The sequence below is a fragment of the Leptodactylus fuscus genome, chromosome 1 (genome assembly GCF_031893055.1).
Source record: "Leptodactylus fuscus isolate aLepFus1 chromosome 1, aLepFus1.hap2, whole genome shotgun sequence".
NCBI lineage: Eukaryota > Metazoa > Chordata > Amphibia > Anura > Leptodactylidae > Leptodactylus > Leptodactylus fuscus.
Genome location: NC_134265.1, coordinates 120400176 through 120421548, shown reverse-complemented (window position 1 = coordinate 120421548; position 21373 = coordinate 120400176). Strand labels below are relative to the sequence as shown.

General features: G+C 40.2%; 1 protein-coding gene across 1 annotated transcript in view; it reads left to right on the top strand.

The window, feature by feature from the left end:
• Positions 1–21373, top strand: part of MYO18B (myosin XVIIIB) — a 456489-nt gene that overhangs the window by 44897 nt on the left and 390219 nt on the right. The window contains exons 10-12 of the mRNA XM_075276574.1: positions 123–265; positions 589–689; positions 13467–13530. Coding sequence (XP_075132675.1) covers positions 123–265; positions 589–689; positions 13467–13530 — 308 coding nt within the window. The remainder of the gene's footprint in view (positions 1–122; positions 266–588; positions 690–13466; positions 13531–21373) is intronic.

The following is a 21373-nucleotide window of genomic DNA, read 5'->3' as shown; positions in this document are numbered from 1 at the left end:
CCACTGTATAATCTATAGTACAGCACTGCTTAGTGGTCAATAATAGCAATTGTAAATGATTAGTTTTATCACTGATCTGATATACTGAGCATCCAATAAACTAACACCCGTATGTTTTTCAGTGGAGAAGATTCATGCAATGTTCACCATTCTGAAATCCTTTGGTGGAGTATCCACTAGTGAATGTAATAACTCTACTCGGTTCTCCATGGTTATGTCTCTGGACTTTAACTCTGCTGGTCGCGTCACTGCAGGACACTTACAGGTATGGCTCTATTTAGCTTAGGAAGTCTAAGGTTAAGAAGCTCCAGAACATCAATTCTATGTACAATATTAATCATATAAACTTATCCCACCTCCTCAGACTACCTGGCACCATCAGCAATGTGGCCTGTACTGTTTTCCAAAAAATCCATTACTCTAACTACTTAAACAGTGATTCCTAACCAGTGGGTTAGGAACCACATGTGGCTTGTCACCCCTTGCTGTGTACCTAACTACATGAGTTATAGTCATATATACTGTTGTCTTGGGTTGTAATGTGTATTGAGTTTGTTGCTGATCATAAAGTCTTTTGTAATTTTACAGACCATGCTCTTGGAAAGAATCCGGGTAGCCCAACAGCCAGAAGGGGAAAGTAACTTCAATGTCTTCTCGCAGTTGCTAGCCGGAGCAGATTTAGATCTCAGGTACATCTAATACCTTATATAAAACTTCTGGAGTCATTGGAGAAGTTATTCGAGAGTGACAGCAGATGGCGCTATATTGTCACATTGTCTCTGCTACATACTGTTCTCCTAAACAGATTATATCGTGTCTTTTTGTCTTCATATGTTTGGGGTTGATGGGAAATCTCTTATGCAAACACTGACCCTGCTAACAAATGGTCTTTATCCCAGACATGTATTCCCACATTATATCTGGTCTCATCTTTAAATGTATTTTTGGCCTCTAAAAAGGCAACTTTTAATGGCTAATTTTCAGAATCTTTAGGAATATCCCTCTGTGCAACTAACTCTGAGGAGTCTAAGAAAGCTGGATGGCAGTCTATGTGAGATACCTCTATGAAAGATGTACTGGCTGTAGTATTGTTCTTCATCCAGGAACTGATTTAACAAAATAGCAGAATTTTAAGTAGCTTTGTTTGTAATTTGTGTTGAGAATGTTTCTTATTTGCTTTCTTTTCTTATTATATGTCTTTTTTGGAATACTTCATTATGACTATTGCAGTTCCACAATTTCTGATATAATAAGAGTTTCCCTTCAGAATTAGACTATCATCAATTTGCAAAAGAACCTCCATATGCATTGAAAAAAGTGATTTAGGTTCGATCTCTGATTTGCAAAATTTCTGTTTTGACCACTAGATGGAGAAACTATTCAAATGAACCCTATAACGGAGAGTTACGTAAAAGGTTTCTGTTCCATATGTTATTTGTAGGACAGTTGAAACACTTTTCACACATTTCACAGACACAAGTTAGTGTACCTTGCAGCAAGAAGGCCATTTCTTCAGAGGAGCTATTGCCTAAATGCAGGCCCAGTGCTTTCCATATACATTCCCTACGTGCATGTTTGGCAGTTCTGTTTTCATTAGATGCCATCTCCCGGTGGCACAGTGCTGCAGAATGTGTTACTTCTTCATAAATACATAATGAATTTAGGTGGCAGCCAAGAGAATTTTGTTTACATTGCTCCTTCGCCAACTGTATGATCACGTAAGTGGGTCCCACTGTGTTCTCTTAGGGACCCTGTGCTGGAAAGTAATTCATTCTTCATTAACCATGCATTTACTTCCACATTATCAAATTGCACTGGATAAAACCTAGACTCGTCTTTAGTCTTTTTTTTTTTTTTTTTAAAGCCTGCAGCAGCTTTTCAGTTGTCATTGATGGAACCCTGGAGATTTTTAGAAAAAGCTTCCAGCCATCGGTTATCGGCTTCATGTTATATTGACATTGCCTGTAAAGGATTTGATACATGGTTCAGGGGATGGGATTTTTACAGCCTGGGAATAGCCTGATTAATGTCCCGTGTCAAGACAAAGTCTAATGGTAATCAGGCGGAGGCTGATGCATAGTAAATGGGTAAACAGAGAGTCTCCTTGTCCTTAGCTGTGACATTGCACGATTAACACAAGGCTCTCTTGCTTCTGCAGGCTCTGTAGTGATGGAGTGCGTAAGACCATACTGTGTCTTACTGACTGAATAACGGACTCATGAATCAAAGTGTAAGGTCTAACCTAAACTAAATCGATATTAATCGTGGAGCACTAAAAGGCATTGAAACTCATACAAAGTTGTACAGTAGACAGCTTTTCTTTCCCTGAGGCTACAATTCAGTTCCTGTATCTGCACTGTGGCTTGTTGACCCTTCCCTTAATTAGTGTTTCCTCTAAGCTGTGTAACCCGGAAATGATGGAGTTAAAACATCCTACACCCTTCCAACAGGTATATCTGTAATTGGGCTTGCTGACTTCATTAGCATGTTGTTTTAACACTTTCCATTTTAGATTGAGGAGCTTAGAGGGACCTTACCTGACATACTGGGTACATGGGCCCCTAGTCCCCCTAGCTATGTCCTAGATATAATGTAAATATAAAGCATTTTAATTATTATTTTTCTCCTGTACATGAGAAGCAAACCGGTATAATCATAGAGACAACATACTACAATGCCAGTAACTTCACAGGACCATCTAATTTAGATCCATTCCATAGACAATGATAGTAGATATCATTGTCTAAGGAATGGATCTACAGCAGATGTACCATATACTTGTGGAGTTAAAAGCTGCATAAAACTTACATCATAGATCAGACCATTGATCTGTCCCCCCTAGTTTTATTCTGCAGTTCTTTTTGACTGATTTACAAATAGGTTGTTGTACAGTTTGTAGATACAACCTCACCAGAAAGCCATGAAATGGAGAGACCTATATAGTAATGTAAAGTCATGGCCAAAAGTTTTGAGAATGACACAAATATTATATTTTCACATGATCTGCTGTCCTCTGGTTTTTATGTGTGTTTGTCAGATCTTTTTATCACATACAGAAATATAATTGCAATCATATTATGAGTAACAAAAGCTTATATTGACCGTTAGAATGAGTTAATGCAGCAAGTCAATATTTGCAGTGTTGACCCTTCTTCTTCAGGACCTCTGCAATTCTCCCTGGCATGCTCTCAATCAACTTCTGGACCAAATCCTGACTAATAGCAGTCCATTCTTGCACACTCAATGCTTGCATTTTGTCAGAATTGTAGGTTTTTGTTTGTCCACCCGTCTCTTGATGATTGACCACAAGTTCTCAATGGGATTAAGATCTGGGTAGTTTCCAGGTCATGGACCCAAAATCTCTATATTTTGTTCCCTGAGCCATTTAGTTATCACCTTTGCTTTATGGCAAGGTGCTCCATCATGCTGGAAAAGGCATTGTTGATCACCAAACTGCTCTTGGACGGTTGGGAGAAGTTGATCTTGGAGGACATTCTGGTACCATTCTTTATTCATGGCTGTGTTTTTAGGCTGAGAAGCAACCCCACACATGAATGATTTCAGGATGCTTTACAGTTGGCATGAGACAAGACTGGTGGTAGCGCTCACCTCGTCTTCTCCGAATAAGCAGTTGTCCAGATGTCCCAAACAATCGAAAAGGGGATTCATCAGAGAAAATGACTTTACCCCAGTCCTCAGCAGTCCACTCCCTGTACCTTTTGCAGAATATCAGTCTGTCCCTGATGTTTTTTTCTGGAGAGAAGTGGCTTCTTTGCTGCCCTCCTTGAGACCAGGCCTTGCTTCAAGAGTCTCCGCCTCACAGTGCGTGCAGATGCACTCACACCTGCCTGCTGCCATTCCTGAGCAAGCTCTGCACTGCTAGTAGCCCTATCCTGCAGCTGAAACACTTTTAAGAGATGGTCCTGGCGCTTGCTGGTCTTTCTTGGGCACCCTGGAGCCTTTTTGCCAACAATGGAACCTCTCTCCTTGAAGTTCTTGATGATGTGATAGATTGTTCACTGAGGTGCAATCTTTCTAGCTGCGATACTCTTCCCTGTTAGGCCATTTTTGTGCAGTGCAATGATGACTGCACTTGTTTCTTTAGAGATAACCATGGTTAACAGAAGAGAAACAATGATGCCAAGCACCAGCCTCCTTTTAAAGTGTCCATTGGTGTCATTCTTACTTAATCATGACAGATTGATCTCCAGCCCTGTCCTCATCAACACCCACACCTGTGTTAATGGAGCAATCACTGAAACGATGTTAGCTGGTCCTTTTAAGGCAGGGCTGCAATGATGTTGAAATGTGTTTTGGGGGATAAAGTTCATTTTCTAGGCAAATACTGACTTTGTAAGTAATTGCTGTTAAGCTGATCACTCTTTATAACATTCTGGAGTATAAGCAAATTGCCATTAGAAAAACTGAAGCAGTAGACTTTGTAAAAATTAATATTTGTATCATTCTCAAAACGTTTGACCATGACTGTAGAGAGATGGCAATTTCCAGGCAAGTAAACCACCAGTAAAATAAAGAAGATTACTAGGTGATTTCCAAATTTGCACTGGAGTAAATAGGCTTCAATAAGGAGGAAACCTACAGATTCCCTTTAAAGTGTACCTGTCATTTCATGTGACTTTTCAGGATAAGTGATTGTGCACACAAGGAGTAGACCTACTAAAACTATGATATGATTTATATTCTTAATTTTTACATTTTTCTCTCTGTTGGCTCTATCTATTATTGTCAGTCTACACTTACTAGTTTAGGAAAAATGATCTGCTATAATGTCTCCCAAACACAGCACAAGGAGAAGATTTTTTTTTTTTTTTTTATTTATATAGCGCCAACATATTCTGCAGCACTGTACAATTTATAGGGTTCAGATACAGACATACATAACAAAGAACGTCATTTCACACAATGGGACTGAGGGCCCTGCTCAAAAGAGCTTACAATCTATGAGGTAGAGGGGGTGACACAAGAGGTAGCAGGGGCGGCATTGCTTATACAGTGTTCAGACAATTTTGTGCATTAGGAATTGTGATAGGCTTGTCTGAAAAGATGCGTCTTTAGTTTGCGTTTGAAATTGTAGAAGTTGGGAGTTAATCTTATTGTCCGGGGTAGAGCATTCCAGAGAAGTGGTGCAACTCGGGAGAAGTCTTGTATACGAGCGTGGGAGGTTCTGATAATAGAGGATGTAAGTGTTAGATCATTGAGTGAGCGGAGAGCACGGGTTGGGCGGTAGACAGAGATGAGGGAAGAAATGTAGGGAGGTGCGGCATTATGGAGAGCCTTGTGGATGAGGGTGATAACGTTATATTTTATTCTATAATGAATAGGCAGCCAATGTAGTGACTGGCACAGACCGGAGGCATCACTGTAGCGTCTAGCCTGATAGATGAGCCTGGCCGCTGCATTCAGAATAGATTGTAGAGGAGAGAGTTTAGTGAGGGGAAGACCGATTAGTAAGGAGTTACAGTAGTCAAGGCGAGAATGAATCAGAGAGACAATAAGTGTCTTTAGTGTATCTCTGGTAAGGAAAGGGCATATTCTGGAGATGTTTTTGAGGTGGAGGTGACATGAACGTGCGAGTGATTCAATATGAGGGGTGAAGGAAAGGTCTGCATCAAATATGACCCCGAGGCAGCGGGCATGCTGCCTAGGAGTTATAGTAAGGCCTGAGACTGCAATGGATCTATCAGGGACAGATCTGTTAGATGGTGGAAACAGTAGTAGTTCAGTCTTAGAGAGATTTAGTTTCAGATAGAGCGAGGACATGATATTAGAGACAGCAGAGAGACAGTCACTGGTGTTCTGTATGAGTGCAGGGGTGATGTCACGGGAAGATGTGTATAATTGGGTGTCATCAGCATAAAGATGGTACCTGAAGCCAAATCTGGTGATGGTTTGTCCAATGGGGGCTGTGTAGAGAGAAAAGAGCAGGGGGCCGAGGACCGAGCCCTGAGGAACCCCAACAGCAAGGGAAAGAGGGGAGGAAACAGAGCCCGCGAATGATACACTGAAAGTGCGGTCTGAGAGATAAGAGGAGAACCAGGAGAGCGCAGTGTCATTGAGGCCGACTGAGCGGAGCATAGTGAGGAGAAGTTGATGGTCAACAGTGTCAAAAGCTGCAGAGAGGTCCAGAAGAATAAGAAGAGAGAAGTCACCATTGAATTTAGCCTTTAGTAGATCATTAGAGACTTTTGTGAGAGCTGTTTCAGTAGAGTGCAGAGCACGGAAACCAGATTGTAAGGGGTCAAGCAGAGAGTTAGCAGAGAGATAACGGATTAACCGAGAATAAACCAGGCGTTCCAAAAGTTTAGAGATGAAGGGGAGGTTAGAGACGGGTCGATAGTTAGCAGCACAGGATGGGTCCAGGGAGGGTTTTTTCAGTAGCGGGATTATAACAGCATGCTTGAAGGAGGATGGGAAGATTCCAGAAGAGAGAGAGAGGTTAAATATTTTAGTAAGGTAAGTAGTGACAGCAGGGGACAGAGATTGGAGAAGGTGTGAGGGGAAGGGGTCACTACTGCAGGTTGTGGGGCGAGATGAAGAAAGTAGCTGGGAGACTTCCTCTTCTGTGACAGGTTCAAAAGATGAGAATGGACAGTCTGAAGTGCGGCTGGTGAGGGGATCAGTACTATCGTAGGTATGGGAGTCAATGCCACCTGGGGCTTGGGCAGTAATTTCCTGACGGATCTTATCAATTTTATCATGGAAATACATGGCCAGGTCATCAGCACTAAGGTCTGTGAATGGCGTCTGCACCTTGGGTGTGAGTAAGGAGTGAAAGGTTTCAAAAAGCCTTTTAGGGTTGCTGGAGAGAGAAGAGATGAGGGCGGTGAAATAGTCTTGTTTGGCGAGGTAAAGGGCAGAGCTATATGTTTTAAGCATAAACTTGAAGTGGAGGAAATCTGCAGGTGAGCGTGATTTTCTCCAGAGACGTTCGGCACACCTAGAGCAGCGCTGAAGAAATCGTGTCTGTGGCGTGTGCCAGGGCTGCTGCCTTCTATGTGGGACTTTACGAGTGGAGGGGGGAGCAACCTCATCCAATGCATTTTTGAGGGTTTCATTATAGTGACTGGTGGCCAGATTGGGACAGGAGATTGAAGAGATGGGGGACAGGGAGGACTGTAGAGTATCTGAGAGGTGCTGGGTGTCAATAGCACGCAAGTTCCTATATGTGTGATGGGTAGGGGCGTCATGTGAAGGGGAGAGAGCACTGATGGTGAGAGATAGAAGGTTGTGGTCAGAAAGCGGCAGAGAAGAGTTAGAAAATTTAGAGACTGTGAGGAGTCGATGGAAGACTAGATCAATCGTGTTACCATCTATATGTGTGGCGGAAGAAGAGCGTTGTGAGAGACCAAGAGAAGTGGTTAATGAGAGAAACTGTGAGGCAGCCGGGGAGTGAGGGGGGGCAATAGGGATGTTAAAGTCACCCATGATGAGGGTAGGAATGTCACTGGATAAAAAGTGGGGAAGCCAAGAAGCAAAGTGGTCCAAAAATTGGTAGGGTGAGCCAGGTGGACGGTAGATCACAGCTACACGTAAGGAGAGTGGGCGGAAAAGTCTGATTCTATTTGCCTGTCTTTTTCTATCACACACAGAAATAGCAGCAGCATGAAGGAAAACATGCAGCAGTACTGAGCAGTGTAGCTGTGAATCCAGCATTGGGCTGAGATAGTAGAACACTTGCTAAAAGCAGCAGCCTGTGTTTGTACGACTCTCTCTCTCAATGCAGGGGTCCACAGTAGTCACTTACGACCAGTTAGTTGGCTTCTTTTGGAGCACTATACTGGAATATCTAATTGGCTGTGTAAATAGTGCCGTCCTCATGCTACATATGAGTGTATGTCAAAACAGAGGAAGACTATTTTGTGATGTTGTATTTGTTGTTGTTTTTTATTTTGTTTGTTTCAATTTTTTTTGTTTAGTTGTCTTCTGACAACTGTGGACAGTAGTTGACCTTTTAATTGAATTGCAAATATAGGGGCTATGATTGGTAATGCAACTCAGCCCATTCATTTGAATAGGAATGAGATGTTGCTTTACCATGTGATCGATGAAGGTCATGTCATCATCGGAACAGGGAAGAAGCTGCATTGCTTGTGGGTATCAGACCACCACCGGTATCAGACCCCACTAATCACATATTGATCCTAAGAATAGCTCATATACATTATATAAGATACTAGAGATAAGTCTGGCACTCAACTGCTTGGCTTCAAGCACAAGCAGTGCACAGATGGACCAAGAACAGTAACCCTTATCTAAAGTGTGCCTAAAGACAAGGAGCTGAGTCCCAGTTACAGTTTCTCAAGATTGACAAATTGGCTGGTTTTGATATTAGCAAATATGGTACTCTAAATCTTGGCTCTATGTTGGTGGTTTGGTGACCCTAAGTCTGGTGAAAGTTTCCTTTTAATGTCCATACTGCTGCTGACCAAAAAAGCCCTAATCCTAGCAATATCCTATCAATAACCTCTATAGAAAAAAATAGAGTGAAGAGCCTATGCAAAAAGCAATTGTCTTTCTGGAGGAATAGCCATTCTATACAACAAAAAATAGGCACCGAACAAGAAATGCATTCCCAGTGTCACCAGGATAGCTGCCGCACATTCTGTACTGAATATTTAACCTCCTTAAACCCCATCTGACTCAGTGAAAAATCAAGTGGTAAGTGAAAAAGTTGATTATTGGATTATTGATTTCCAACTCGATCCATTCCAAGATGAATCTCCATATAGAGCGACATCTACAATGACATATAGCCTTCAGATGATAAAATATTACAGACTCACAATGCCCTGTAATGTTTTACGAGCTGAAGTCTATTTTTTCTGTAGTTGTATGTTTTAATGTCAATGTTGAAAAGAAAATCTTAAGTGCTATAAGGAGCCTGTTTTTTCTATCTGTAAACTAAGTTATTTTAAAACTGTCTTTATTTCCATAGTATTATTGCAAGAAAATTATTGAAATTATGCATGTTTTATTATAGACATGTTTATTTCCTTTGTGATTAATAGAACAGCACACACAAAAAAAGAGAAAAAAAAGGCAAAATTGGACATTGTTTCACACAAAACTCCCCCCCCCCCAAAAAAAAAACAAAAAAACCAACAACCCAAAACTCTGGAAAAACATTGTAGGCATCTTTTCAAAACTGTGGGTAAATAACTTTGTTTCAAGTGCATGTTCAGACTCACCTGTGGCAAGTAACAGGTGTGGGCAATATAAAAATCACACCTGAAACCAGATAAAAAGGAGAAAAGCTGGCTCAATCTTTGCATTGTATGTCTGTGTGTTCCACACTAAGCATGGTCAACAGAAAGAGGAGAAGAGAACTGTCTGAGGGCTTGAGAACCAAAATTGTGGAAAAATATCAACAATCTCAAGGTAACAAGTCCGTTTCCAGAGATCTTGATGTTCCTTTGCTTGACTGCAGTTTGCCAAAATGTACACGAATAGGCCAAAATCCTTCTAGGAAAACATCTTGTGGACAGATGAGATCCGGCGGGTATGATCACTAATTGAATGCATTAAAATGCTAATGCATTGCAATGTATTGCACAATATCAGCACTTCTATTGCAGGCTGTATAGAGCAGCCTGCAATACAAGGTAATGCCTAGACAATCCTGGGAGCTTTCCATAGGCTTCTGGTTGTCATGGTTATGGGAAGCCGATCCTGGAACATGCTCCAGGTGCCGGTGATCCCCGGCAAAATGGCAGGGCGCCTAGGTCAGAGTTCACCTAGGCACCAAGAGCTTTAATGCCCACAATCATACACCAAAGACTCACTGACAATGGTGGCTGTTCAGCTCCTGAGCGCCTGCCTTATTTAAATACCCAACATTCACCATAATGGTTAAAACAGACCAGCATACCATTCATGTATGTGTATACATATTGTATGTACACACATTCATCAAGGTCTCTATTCAACAATATAAATATGAAAAAAGTCCATAATATTTAAATTCAGGACATAATAAAAAAATCTGACCCTTAGAAGGTCTTAAAAAGGAGTAAATACAACCTTAGACAAATAATAAGACATCGCAAATTACACAGTCTCACTATTTATTTAACAAAATCTAGGACAAAATGTAAAAGCAGTGTGTAAAAAATAAAGTGAACCCCCCTAAATTCATGAAAAACAATGCGACAGACTGAGAAAGTCATACTGGAAACAATTACTTCCCGATATTACTAAGGTGATTCTACAAACTATTGATTTATTGGTTGTACTTAGCTTTACACACATGAATATTCCATTTTGGCTTCATTTTTGATGAATTAATAATAACATAGTGAAATCTATTAGGTGTTGTTCATCTGAGGTTGTACTTACCCAACGTTTAGTCAATTTATTGAAGACAAAGAGTGGTCACTCCTAATATTGACTTGATGAGGATTTTTCTTTTGTTCATTTACTTTGCATTTTATTAAATGACAAAAATCAAATATTAACAATTCTATTATTCAAAGTGTTTTTCCAACACCTGCCTAAACTTTTGCACAATACAACTGGGTGGATACCTGTGCCACCTGTACTGCCATCAGGGATCCCATCAAACTATCTACCCTCGGCCTGAATAATAAAGGAGCTTGCTTTATACAGCTAGTATTGAAGATAATGGTATCTATATGAATCCGTAAACAGTGGGCTACTCCTGGTGCTAGCTGCGGGAAGCTAGAAATGTAGCAATAAAATGTAACTGTGTGAGGGGAATGACATACTTTACAGTATTTTACTGTATCTGAAAAATGGAGCATTCCTTTCTGCAAAGATATATTTTTAACATAACTCAGTTCTGATATTAAAAGAAATACTAGACATCATCTCAAATGACACCAACAAAGCAATGAGAGCAGCTCATCTTCCTGAGAACATTGGGATTGGACATATAGAGATAGGACAGCACGGTGGCTCAGTGGTCAGCACTGTAACCCCGCAGAGCTGGAGTCCTAGGTTTGCATCTGACCAGGAACAACATCTGCAAGGAGTTTGTGTGATTGATCTCCCCAAGTTTGTGTAGATTTCCTCTGGGTAATCCAGTTTCCTCCCACACTCCAAAGACATACTGATGGGGAATGTAGTTTGTGAACCCGAAATAGGACAGATAGGAAATGTAGATTGTGAGCCCTATATGGGACAACGATTGACCATGTCTGTATAGTAATATAGAATATGTTGGCATTGTAAGTAAGCAAAGTAAATATATATATAGATCCAACAATTGATCATTATCTCCCCCAATATAATACATACTAGTTTATGGCTAGTTCCAGACTTCAATGTACAGTAGACAGTCTACTGTACAGTAGACAGTCTACTTACATTAGACAGTCTACTGTAAACATGTCTTAGTCCCTATCAGTGTAGTGTGGAATATACAGATGTGTCCATTCTCACCTTCCCTGTATGAGATGACAGCATTAGAATTGTGCACAGTTGAATTTAGCAAGAAGACCCCCAATAACAGATTAAGGGGGAGATTTATTAAAACCGGCTTATTGTGCTCTGGACTTGTAAGCACTAGAGGAAGATGCTTTCTGGTGTGAATTACAGTAGAAGGCTGAGGTGTCCCTGCCCTGGTCCACTCTAATCCCTACTACGTCCCATCCACTTTTCTCATAAGTGTCGAGCTGATCAGATAATGGCCAAAAAGGCACATTGTTTGGTGTAAGTGCTATGCGCCAAAACTGTGACACTTTAGCAACAGAAAACTGCAATGAACAGTCTAGTAAATTCCCCCTTGTATATTTAACCTGTCATTTTCCGTGGTATGAGTTACATTTATGAATCAGAGATCATAACAATTCCTATTCCCCACCCAGACTTGCAGGCAGTATATAGCTGCAGGATAGTCTGCAGGGGTTTGCCCACATGGAAACAATGACAGCCATAAAATACCTGGAGATGGGGTGGGTTTTTGTTAGGATTGGGTCCCGCAGGTTTTCCTTCCGGCGCACAGCGCCACCTGCGGATCAAACCAACTCTCGCCCTCTGCATCAGACAGTGAGGTGTGTGGAGTCTAAGTCCAACTTTCTCCCTACTGAGCATGCCCAGACCTTCTGGAGGCGCTCAGAGGCTAAGTCCAAATCTTCCTTTACTGAGCATGATCGGACCTTTTGGAATCTCTCGGAGGCTAAGTCCCATTTTGCCCATACTGAACATGTGCGGTGAAGTTATGGCCACTGCCCCGTGGGCAGGGTCTTGCCTTTTTATAGTGTGAGTTGACGCCCACCGCGTGCTCACACTTTAACTAACAATCCTGTAAGGCAGGAGTTCAGGGCTAGGTTCCAGTATAGGCAGGTTGCCAGATAGGGCGTCTAGGATAGGATTCCTTGGCCTACCAGGGCACTGCCGTTAGGGACCCCAAAAGCCTATTGAACTGTCTAGTTACATGGTAGCTTCTAGTGGTGGAGCCCTTTGTGTTAATGGCTAGAGGTGACGTTTAACCCCTGGCAACCTCTACCATGTAGCAGGGTGAAGCAGTTGCTAGTACCTATCCCTCTGCTGTATTGAGCAGAGGTCTGTTGCAAGGCTTCAGTCAGCTTTACCTGCCCAGTGAAGTCAACTGGGGAAAGCTTCATTGCAGCCTGTACACATTAGAGCTGCGCAAACACTTTTACCCAGTGAAATAACTGGGGAACTCATTGCTCTCTGTTCACACTAGTGCCGCACAAACATACGGCTGCTTTGCTCAGGCAGATGGCCGCCCTCTTGGGGCCTGTGGACCTCGACTGCAGTCAAGAGGTTCTGTCAATTATAAATATATATATATATATATATATATATATATATACAGAACCCTAACAGTTTTGCTGTGTTATTCTGGTACTTTCTACCTTACAAATGCAATGGTGACAATCCTCAAGGTAAACTGACATGTTGAGGTTTGATAACCTGCAGCACAGCTAAATTTGCAAGGCAGTTGTTTTTTTCACATTGTGTGGCAGAGATTTAGTGAACTTTTGTATACTTGAATGTCACTATATAGTACACTGTAGTGTCTAAAATTTGGCAATAGCATCCAGTGTGGACATGGCCATAGGAAACTACTACTGACTGTGGCTTTACATTAGTTTTGCAAGCAAAACAGTAGCCTAAAAGCTCGCTTCCAAAAATCTGTGTTGGCTAAGTAAGGTTTCAAAAGCTAACACTTACACCCTATTACATACAGCGTGATAGTTTCTTCTTTCTCATAGATAGTACATTGTTACTGTATTAGTAGGACCATAAACTAAAAGTCCTCAAAAAACTAAATCTCCATTAAAGACTAAATACAGGCCACATATGTACATATCTTACTGAAGACTATATTGGTAGCTATGTTGTGAATGCAGTTGTTGTCAATCTTGATTTTTTTTCCATCTTTGCTGTTATTGTTACATATGTGCACATTGTTCCGTGTCACTCATACTTATAATTGTAATCTTTTTATCCGTGCCCAGGTCAGAGCTAAACCTACACCAGATGGCAGACTGCCACTCCTTAGGGATCATGCCATGTGTGAAGGTAGGAAAATCTTTGTTTTGCAAATATACACTATCATTGGTTTCAACAATTTTCTTCTTCTTTTGTTCCATATATGAGACTATACACATCAGCCAGGTGCATTTCACATACTTTCCAACTGGAAGTAAAAAGGAAAATTTCAGAGACTATACGGTGCCAATGTCCATTGTTTCTTGGAATGTTCAACCTGTCCTATTAATTTCTACTTTCTATTTTGGAAACAAAAGTTGGACAATGTGACCTACCGAATGAAATAGGTCAATGAGAATAAAGGGAGGTTAAAGAGATCTGTGGATTTTAGTCATAATTATAATTATTCTCTTTTCAGAACAGCATTGTTAACTTAATAAACATGTTTACCAAGTTTAGCAGTTTTGCAGATTTTTAGTCATCTGACCAATAGGAATGGTGACTGATCTAATATTGCAACATAATTAATATATTTTCTTCCAGAGCAGGTGACATTAAAGGAATTCTATCATTAGAATCCCGTTTTAAGCTAAACACACATTGGAATGGCCTTAAGAAAAGCTATTCTTCCCTACCTTTAGATGTCTTCTCTGCGCCGCCGTTCCTTAGATATCCCAGTTTTCGTCCATATACTAATTAGTTTTCTCGCAGCACTAGGGGTGGTCCCCAGCACTTAAACAGCACTGAGGGCATCCCCAGTGGTGTGTGAAAACTATCTAGCGCCGCCTTCTTCTTGTTCGGCCCCTCCGCCTCTTTTTCCTTGTCCTGTCACGTCGTCTTCAAAAAGTGCCAACTGTGCATGTCCATGGAAAATGGCTGATAGACATGCGCAGTGGGTGCAGTTGGCCATTTTCCTGTGGCCGAACAGAAAAGAAGAGGCGGCAAACAAGAAGAAGGTGGCGCTGGATAGTTTTCTTACAGCACTGGGGACGCTCCCAGTGCTATTTGAGTGCTGGGGCCCGCCCTCAGTGCTGTGAGAAAACTAATTAACATATGAACGAAAAACTGGGATATCTACGGAATGGCGGCGCAGAGAAGACTTCTAAAGGTAGGACAAGTATAGCCTTTCTTAAGGCTATACTGACATGGGTTTAGCTTAAAATGGGATTCTAATGATAAAATCCCTTTAAACTCTGGGTCAGGACCATCAAATTATATTCAGAACTCTGCATTTTCACGGGCTTTTTTTTTTTTTACTTGACTACAATGAGTAAATGTATAGACTTCCAGAGCATATGTAGTGCACTATTAAATAGTATAACGTATGTCGAACACGCACTTATAAGATTGAATCGTTCTTGCTCTGTGTAGCTGACTTAAAGCTTTCCAATGAGGAGTTTATAGGTGCTATAGGCAAAGGATAAGCAATAAAACCTGTTAATGTGTGAAATGATTCATGTGAAAGGTTGTTAGTAAATGTAGCATGAAAGACAGCTCAACTGCCTAGAGCAGCTCTTGCAAAATTTCCTTCTTGACTCTTTGAGTCACTCAGAATTATTTTTGTGCGTGATCATTTCACATGACAAAGCACTAAATAGCTGGAACTGCTCTTCAGATACCTGTCAGACAGAAATGCTGCTGCAGACTTCGCTGTTGCGGAGAGGTTCATTCCTGATTTGAGATGCCACTTTGTAATTGTCACAGATGTCAGTGTCAGTCTCCAGGTAGAATTACACCAATTTGGAAAGGTTTTGCATCACTAACTAGGGTGTAACTGGGCAACTATTATTCTTCCATATAGTATTTGCTTTTTTTTTTTTTTAATATTTCGACCGTAGCATTTAATAAATATAAAAATATGGTCTTTGTAATGGTTTGCGTGCTCCTCATGTCTAATGTATTGCACAGATACCCTTCAGCCTCTGAATGGGTACAACCAAGGTAACTGGCCTACTGAATTATTCACTGATCATAATCCATTTTATCGAGGAACCCAGTTTACCCTTAGGACTTGGACACCCTAACACTATTTTCCCTTTTTACACTCGGAAACAGAGAACTACAAGTGACTGCAAGTCAAGGCAATCCAGTCTGGCATATGAGAGGATAATAAACTAGGCATAGTGATGGCCACCATTAGATAGGGCCACCAAAAGAGGCCAGTATGATCAGGTCTGGACTATCCTTAAAATACATCTCAGACATACGAATCCATCAGCCCACATACAATAGTACCACCCCTCTATATTGTGCATACATTATGATACATAATGCATAGTATGGAAAATATTTTATTAACAGGGGATATATTGAATCTTGCTAGTCACTGCTTAGTAAATGGCTCAGATAAAAAGGAAATCTTTATTAATATGTATTAAAAATACAAAACTCCAGGTATAAAAATGAAAAAAACGCAATGGCTAAATAGGTGATTGTGTCTCAATGATAAAGCAATCCTCGTGATGCGTCTTAATAAACATGGCAGGTTTGTATAAGGATTTAACCCCTCCATCTCTGAATATGCTAAAGGACAGAGTCAATGAGGATAACACATCATCTTGTAATGGGCTATACATGTAGAAACAAACACTAGAACCAAACCGATGTGTGTGAGGGAATTGCATTGATAGATCATGATACAGATAGAGAAGACATGTGCATCATATTCTCTGCTTGCTTTCAGTGAATAATATTGTTTGTGTCCCCTGGCATGTCTGTTTTTGCTCATTCTTGTAATCTGCTTGCAATGGGTATCTTGCATTTTTGGTAGGCATTTGGTGCACAAAATAGCTACCCGTCCCTAGCAGCACAAAGCAGATAGCACATTGCAGCACATAATAACTTCCAGAGGCAAGAAATACAGAAGCACAGTACAATATGTAATACCGAAACACCAAGTGCCGCATAATATACTTCTCCAGAAATGTAGAATGCCACACAACAGTCCTCCCTAAAAGCATCAACTACCACAGTGATGTGAGAAATACCCCCCCAAAGAACTAAATACCACTATGGAACACAAAATACCTGCACAGAAGAGCAAAATACCACAGTGGAACACAACATGTACACATAGAAGTTACATATCCCCTTCATATCCCTCACCCAGTGACATCAGCTTTGTCCTCCTTCTGATCTCTCTCCCACTAATTGCAGCATTGTCCCTCTTCCCACCGCTCCCTCAATGAGACATTTTCCCTCTTCTCACGACTACCCCTACTAGCAGCCATATTGTAGAGTTGGCATAAGCAGCAGTTTCTGCTGATTTAATGTGGGCAATGACCAACCAATTGGCTCACTAAGAAAAAAACTTGTAGGGCCAATTACCCATCATTATGCAGAAATGTTACTCAGAGGCAGGTGTTCCTGGTGCACAACATGGTGCTGCTTCCCATAGCAATGTGATGGTGCATTATGTGGCACTCACCTGGCTGCGTCCAGTACCATAATCACCAAGGATGTGGAACCTGCCTCATGAGTCTGTGTTACTGCTAAGCAGTCTGGCCAATACCCTGGATCCAAGAACCAGCCACTAAGTTAGGGGTGCCAATGTGCCTCAAAACCACATGTTAACCATGCCCTACATATAGCCCTCTAAACAGCAAGCCACTCCTCTTCCGACAGCTGCCCAAATCTCCATAAAAACAGTATCGGGATCAGGCAAGAAAAGTGCTATCACAGTATAGTCCTCTTGATTGGAGAGATATTTCCTGCATGGTATGTCTCGCTTTGGCACATCCAGTGGCTTAGGCCTTCACATTGTAGAGCTTTATGAAAACTTCCGAGAGTGGTACCCCTATAAATGACAATGGGGAACCACAAACTAATTGTATGCTGTATTATACTGTACACAGACTGCTGTACACGAGGCACAATTTCCTATTGTATAAAGCCCCTGAATGAAACCATATAAGTATTAAGGACACAATCTAAGATAGCCTTGATATTCAGTATAGCACAAAAATAACTATTTTGTTTGTATTCCATTGGACAGAATTGTATAACTGATGCATACTGTGCTATTCTTTCCAGTTAAAAAAAAAATTATATTTTTCCAATTTTCTCTTCATTAATCTGTAAAGAAATTGGATGGCGTATCTGATACAACTGTGTGACTGTTGCACAATTCCACTCTAGTAAATTATAGCAAATGAAAATAACGCAGATCCTGGCTCCATTTTTTTCTATCTGAATAACTGAAATGACAAACTAGCAAGTGTTGATAGAAAGAACTGTCATCTGCTCAGGACTTTGTGCTTATCAGGCGACACACAGTGCATTGTACCCAGGTTCTTCCTATTATCAGTAACAATGTGATAGCCCTTAACCTGCGACCTACACTGATAAGGGTATGCTGCCTGTTGTTCGGGTCCTGAGAAAATCTTGTCTGTTCTTTTCTTCTCTGTATTTCTTTTTAGTGCTTGGAGCTTCTGCTTTCTTGTGTTGTATATGCTAAGCCATAGCCTGGTGAACTGCTACCATCTAACATTAGTTGTCTGCTGTTTTCTACACCTATATCTTCATATACAAATGTCCACTTGGATGCACATGCCCAGATATCTGTATTACAATTTAATCTGCTTTTCCAAACAAAACATGGTTTTGTGACAGGTTGTCACAAAGTGATGTCTAAGTTATTCTATTTGTGTTTCTGTGAGACCACCCACTGGGGTAAGGATGGATTACAGCCTTTCAAGATTTTTTGTTAGCAGGTCATGATATTGTGTTGAATTGTTTTCATGACAAATTGGAATCTTAAACCAATTTGGGGATAAGTTAAATGTGGACAGGTCTTTAGTCCATTGATTTTATTTGTTTTTTTTATTATTATTTATTTGTTTTAAGCACCATTTATTCCAGTGTTTCAGTATATAACAAGGCAAGTACAATAAACAAACATACAACATATACAGCTAAGTAAAGGAAAGAGTGGAAAGAGCAGACCCTCCCCATAAGAGCTTGGGGATAACATACCAGGTCAGCACAGGGGTTCTAGCCAGCGGACTTACATCTGGGTGGGATACAGTATTACAGTAATCGGGAATCGTTACATTTTTTTTTTTGTGCAACATGAACCAGAATTCTGCCACATATAACTTAGAAAAACTTCCCAAATCTTTTTACTGCCTTAAATCCAGCAACAATCAGAAAAGTTGCTGCCTTTATTTTAATTTTAATTATGACTAATATAAATATAGCAACAATCTAAGAAAAGCGAGATCTGTGTTATTGCATTTCTTTCCTTTCCTCTGTATACGGAAAATACTTTCTTTGTTGGCAATAGGTTCTCTTAGGAAATGTGCGGCTCCTTAGCTGATTTACACAGATGTATGGGATTTTAATTCAAAAACTATTGAAAAGTCAAATAAATTGTATTGCACAAATATCTTTGTTTACATGGATTATTGATGTATCAGCCACAGAAATAAATAAAACCATAAATTATGTGTAATCCCAATCTCTTACTCTTGCATGGCATTTTATCACATGACACGTCAAGACAAAGTAGTTGCTAGAAACAATTGATCATTTGGGAATCCAGTAGGAGGAGATTCCCTCTCTGTTCAGGAAACACATTACCAATCAATGTCATTTCTGTCCTCACTAATGAGCTCAATTACATGCTGGAGCTGGGCTGTCTAAGGACAAAGCTAGGCATGCAGGATTGCATTACAGATTAGTCACTGTCCATTGACTTTACATGGGTTCTGTTTCAGCAGGTTCTAACTACACACTGGAAAGATAGTTTTAAACATAAACCATTGTGAGCACAGAGCAGGTTCGTATGGATTGAACCATTAAATACTCTAAATCGAGTATGTCATTGTTCGTGCCTAACAGGTCCATATGGATTGTATCATTAAAGGGTTAGTGCTGTTAAGGACTATCAGCGACAGGGGGTCCCCAGCGATCAGGGAAATGGGGGTACAAAAGTCTCCCTAAAGCCTAATCATGAATGAAGAGCCAGTGCTTTGTGTGCTGGTGCTCCATTCACTGTTATGGGACTGCCAAGACTATAATGGTGCACCAATCACACACCTGCACTGGCGTTCCATTCACAAGGAGGCTTTAAGAGGAATTTCAGTTCCCCATTCTCCTGGTCGTGGGAGGTAGGTAGCTCCTTTTGTAAGTCTGATCTAAAAATGGAAGGTGGGGGGGAAAGGGAACCAATTACAGGGATTCTATCACCAAAACCAAGTATGTCAACACTGCATATAGATATGTTAGATAGACAATTTTTGTCACTACATAAATGAGCTCTTTGGAGCAACACGTGTGTTGTCATTGCACTAAAGTGGTAAGCAACAATGTTCTCATTGCTCCAAAGAGTTTATTTTCACATCCTGCTCAATCATCTTACCATTTGGATGCAAAAAAATATTAGATAACTAGTTTTACATTACTTTGAAGCTTGTACTTTGCCAAGATTTTCAGGCGCAAGTCACAAAAGAACACCTATAAACTGACTTTCAAGCCAATACCATGCCCCTTAGAATCAGAGATGTCACATATTCTTAGAAAGCTTTATGGCAAAACTTGTTGTAAGGCTTTACACAGTGGCTACATAAAGTCAGTAAATAAACAGCAAATGGATAATACTATCTTAATAACCACTTGTAAAGTCAACCCTTAAAGCATAAGTAAGGGATTCATAAATCAATAGTTCCAGTGAGGGAGCAATATACTTAACTAAAGAAAGTACCTGAGTCTTTAACTATTACTTCTATCTTTACTTCTTATCTTATTATGGTCCATACTTCAGACACATAGTAGATAAGTTTACAATTCGGTCTGTGGAGGCCCTGTACAGCATTAAATAAGTCATTTCTCTCAAGCTGGACACTAGTTCCTGATAACTCAGCTGTGTTGTGAATGAGAACGGTGTCTGTGATTGCGGAGCTCCCTTTTCCTCCTCTTCACATCACCATAGACTTCTATTGTACATCACCATAGACTTCTATTGTACAGATCTGATATGTGGCAGAAGGAGGCAAATAAGTGAAGAAACAGGCACTTTTGTTTAATAAAATATATTGAAAAGGTCAGTTCTACTTTCTATTTTCTGTACCTATTAGTAAATAATTTGTTTAGTGACTCTCTATGAATGAGCGCTACTATAATACATCTTTGAATCACATTAGGAGGCAAAAGAAACTTCCACACCCATCTTATATAGCCACACATAAGGGTGCTAGGTGAGGGAGAGTATCAAAGATTATTAAATTGCTCTCTCCTACATAAAATATTATCAGTTTTGAAGAGTAAATGATGACAAATTCTTTTGCATATAGTGTGTATTTATCTTCCTCAAAAGATTTATAAGAAGATCCTTAGCCGTTTTGTATAGAATAGGACAAAGTAAAATGGTCTTCTGAGTATATAGTTTATGCAAATGTACATTGAGTCTGAACAACCAATTGGACTAATACTAGTGTGGGACTATTATTATAATGTATGGTTTGTTATAAAGTAACAGCTTGTAACACCATAGTAACATATGAAAGAAGTATATGTGTATATTCTATAAAATGTACTGTGATACTTCCGAGATTTTCTCAATAAAGAGAGAGTTACTTTAAATTGCATAGAAATGTTTTCTATTTTTGGTGAGGCTGTGAATCTCCGTCACAGTATGATTCTTATTGGTCTTTGTGTTCAGCCCTAAGCTAATATAAGAGGATCTTTGTGACATCGGTGCTGCTATAAATACCGCTTTTCTGAAGAAATAATTATCTGCGGGTTAATTATTCTCAAAGACACGATGTACCGTATAACTACTATATAAAGAACTCTCCATATATATCACCCAATACATGAAAGATATGAAATTGGGAGCATTGACTGTAAAATATTAGGCAAGCTTCCACTTTCACTAATTATAATTTCAGTACAAAGCTTCTGCTATACTAGACATGTAAATTCCTATCCTACA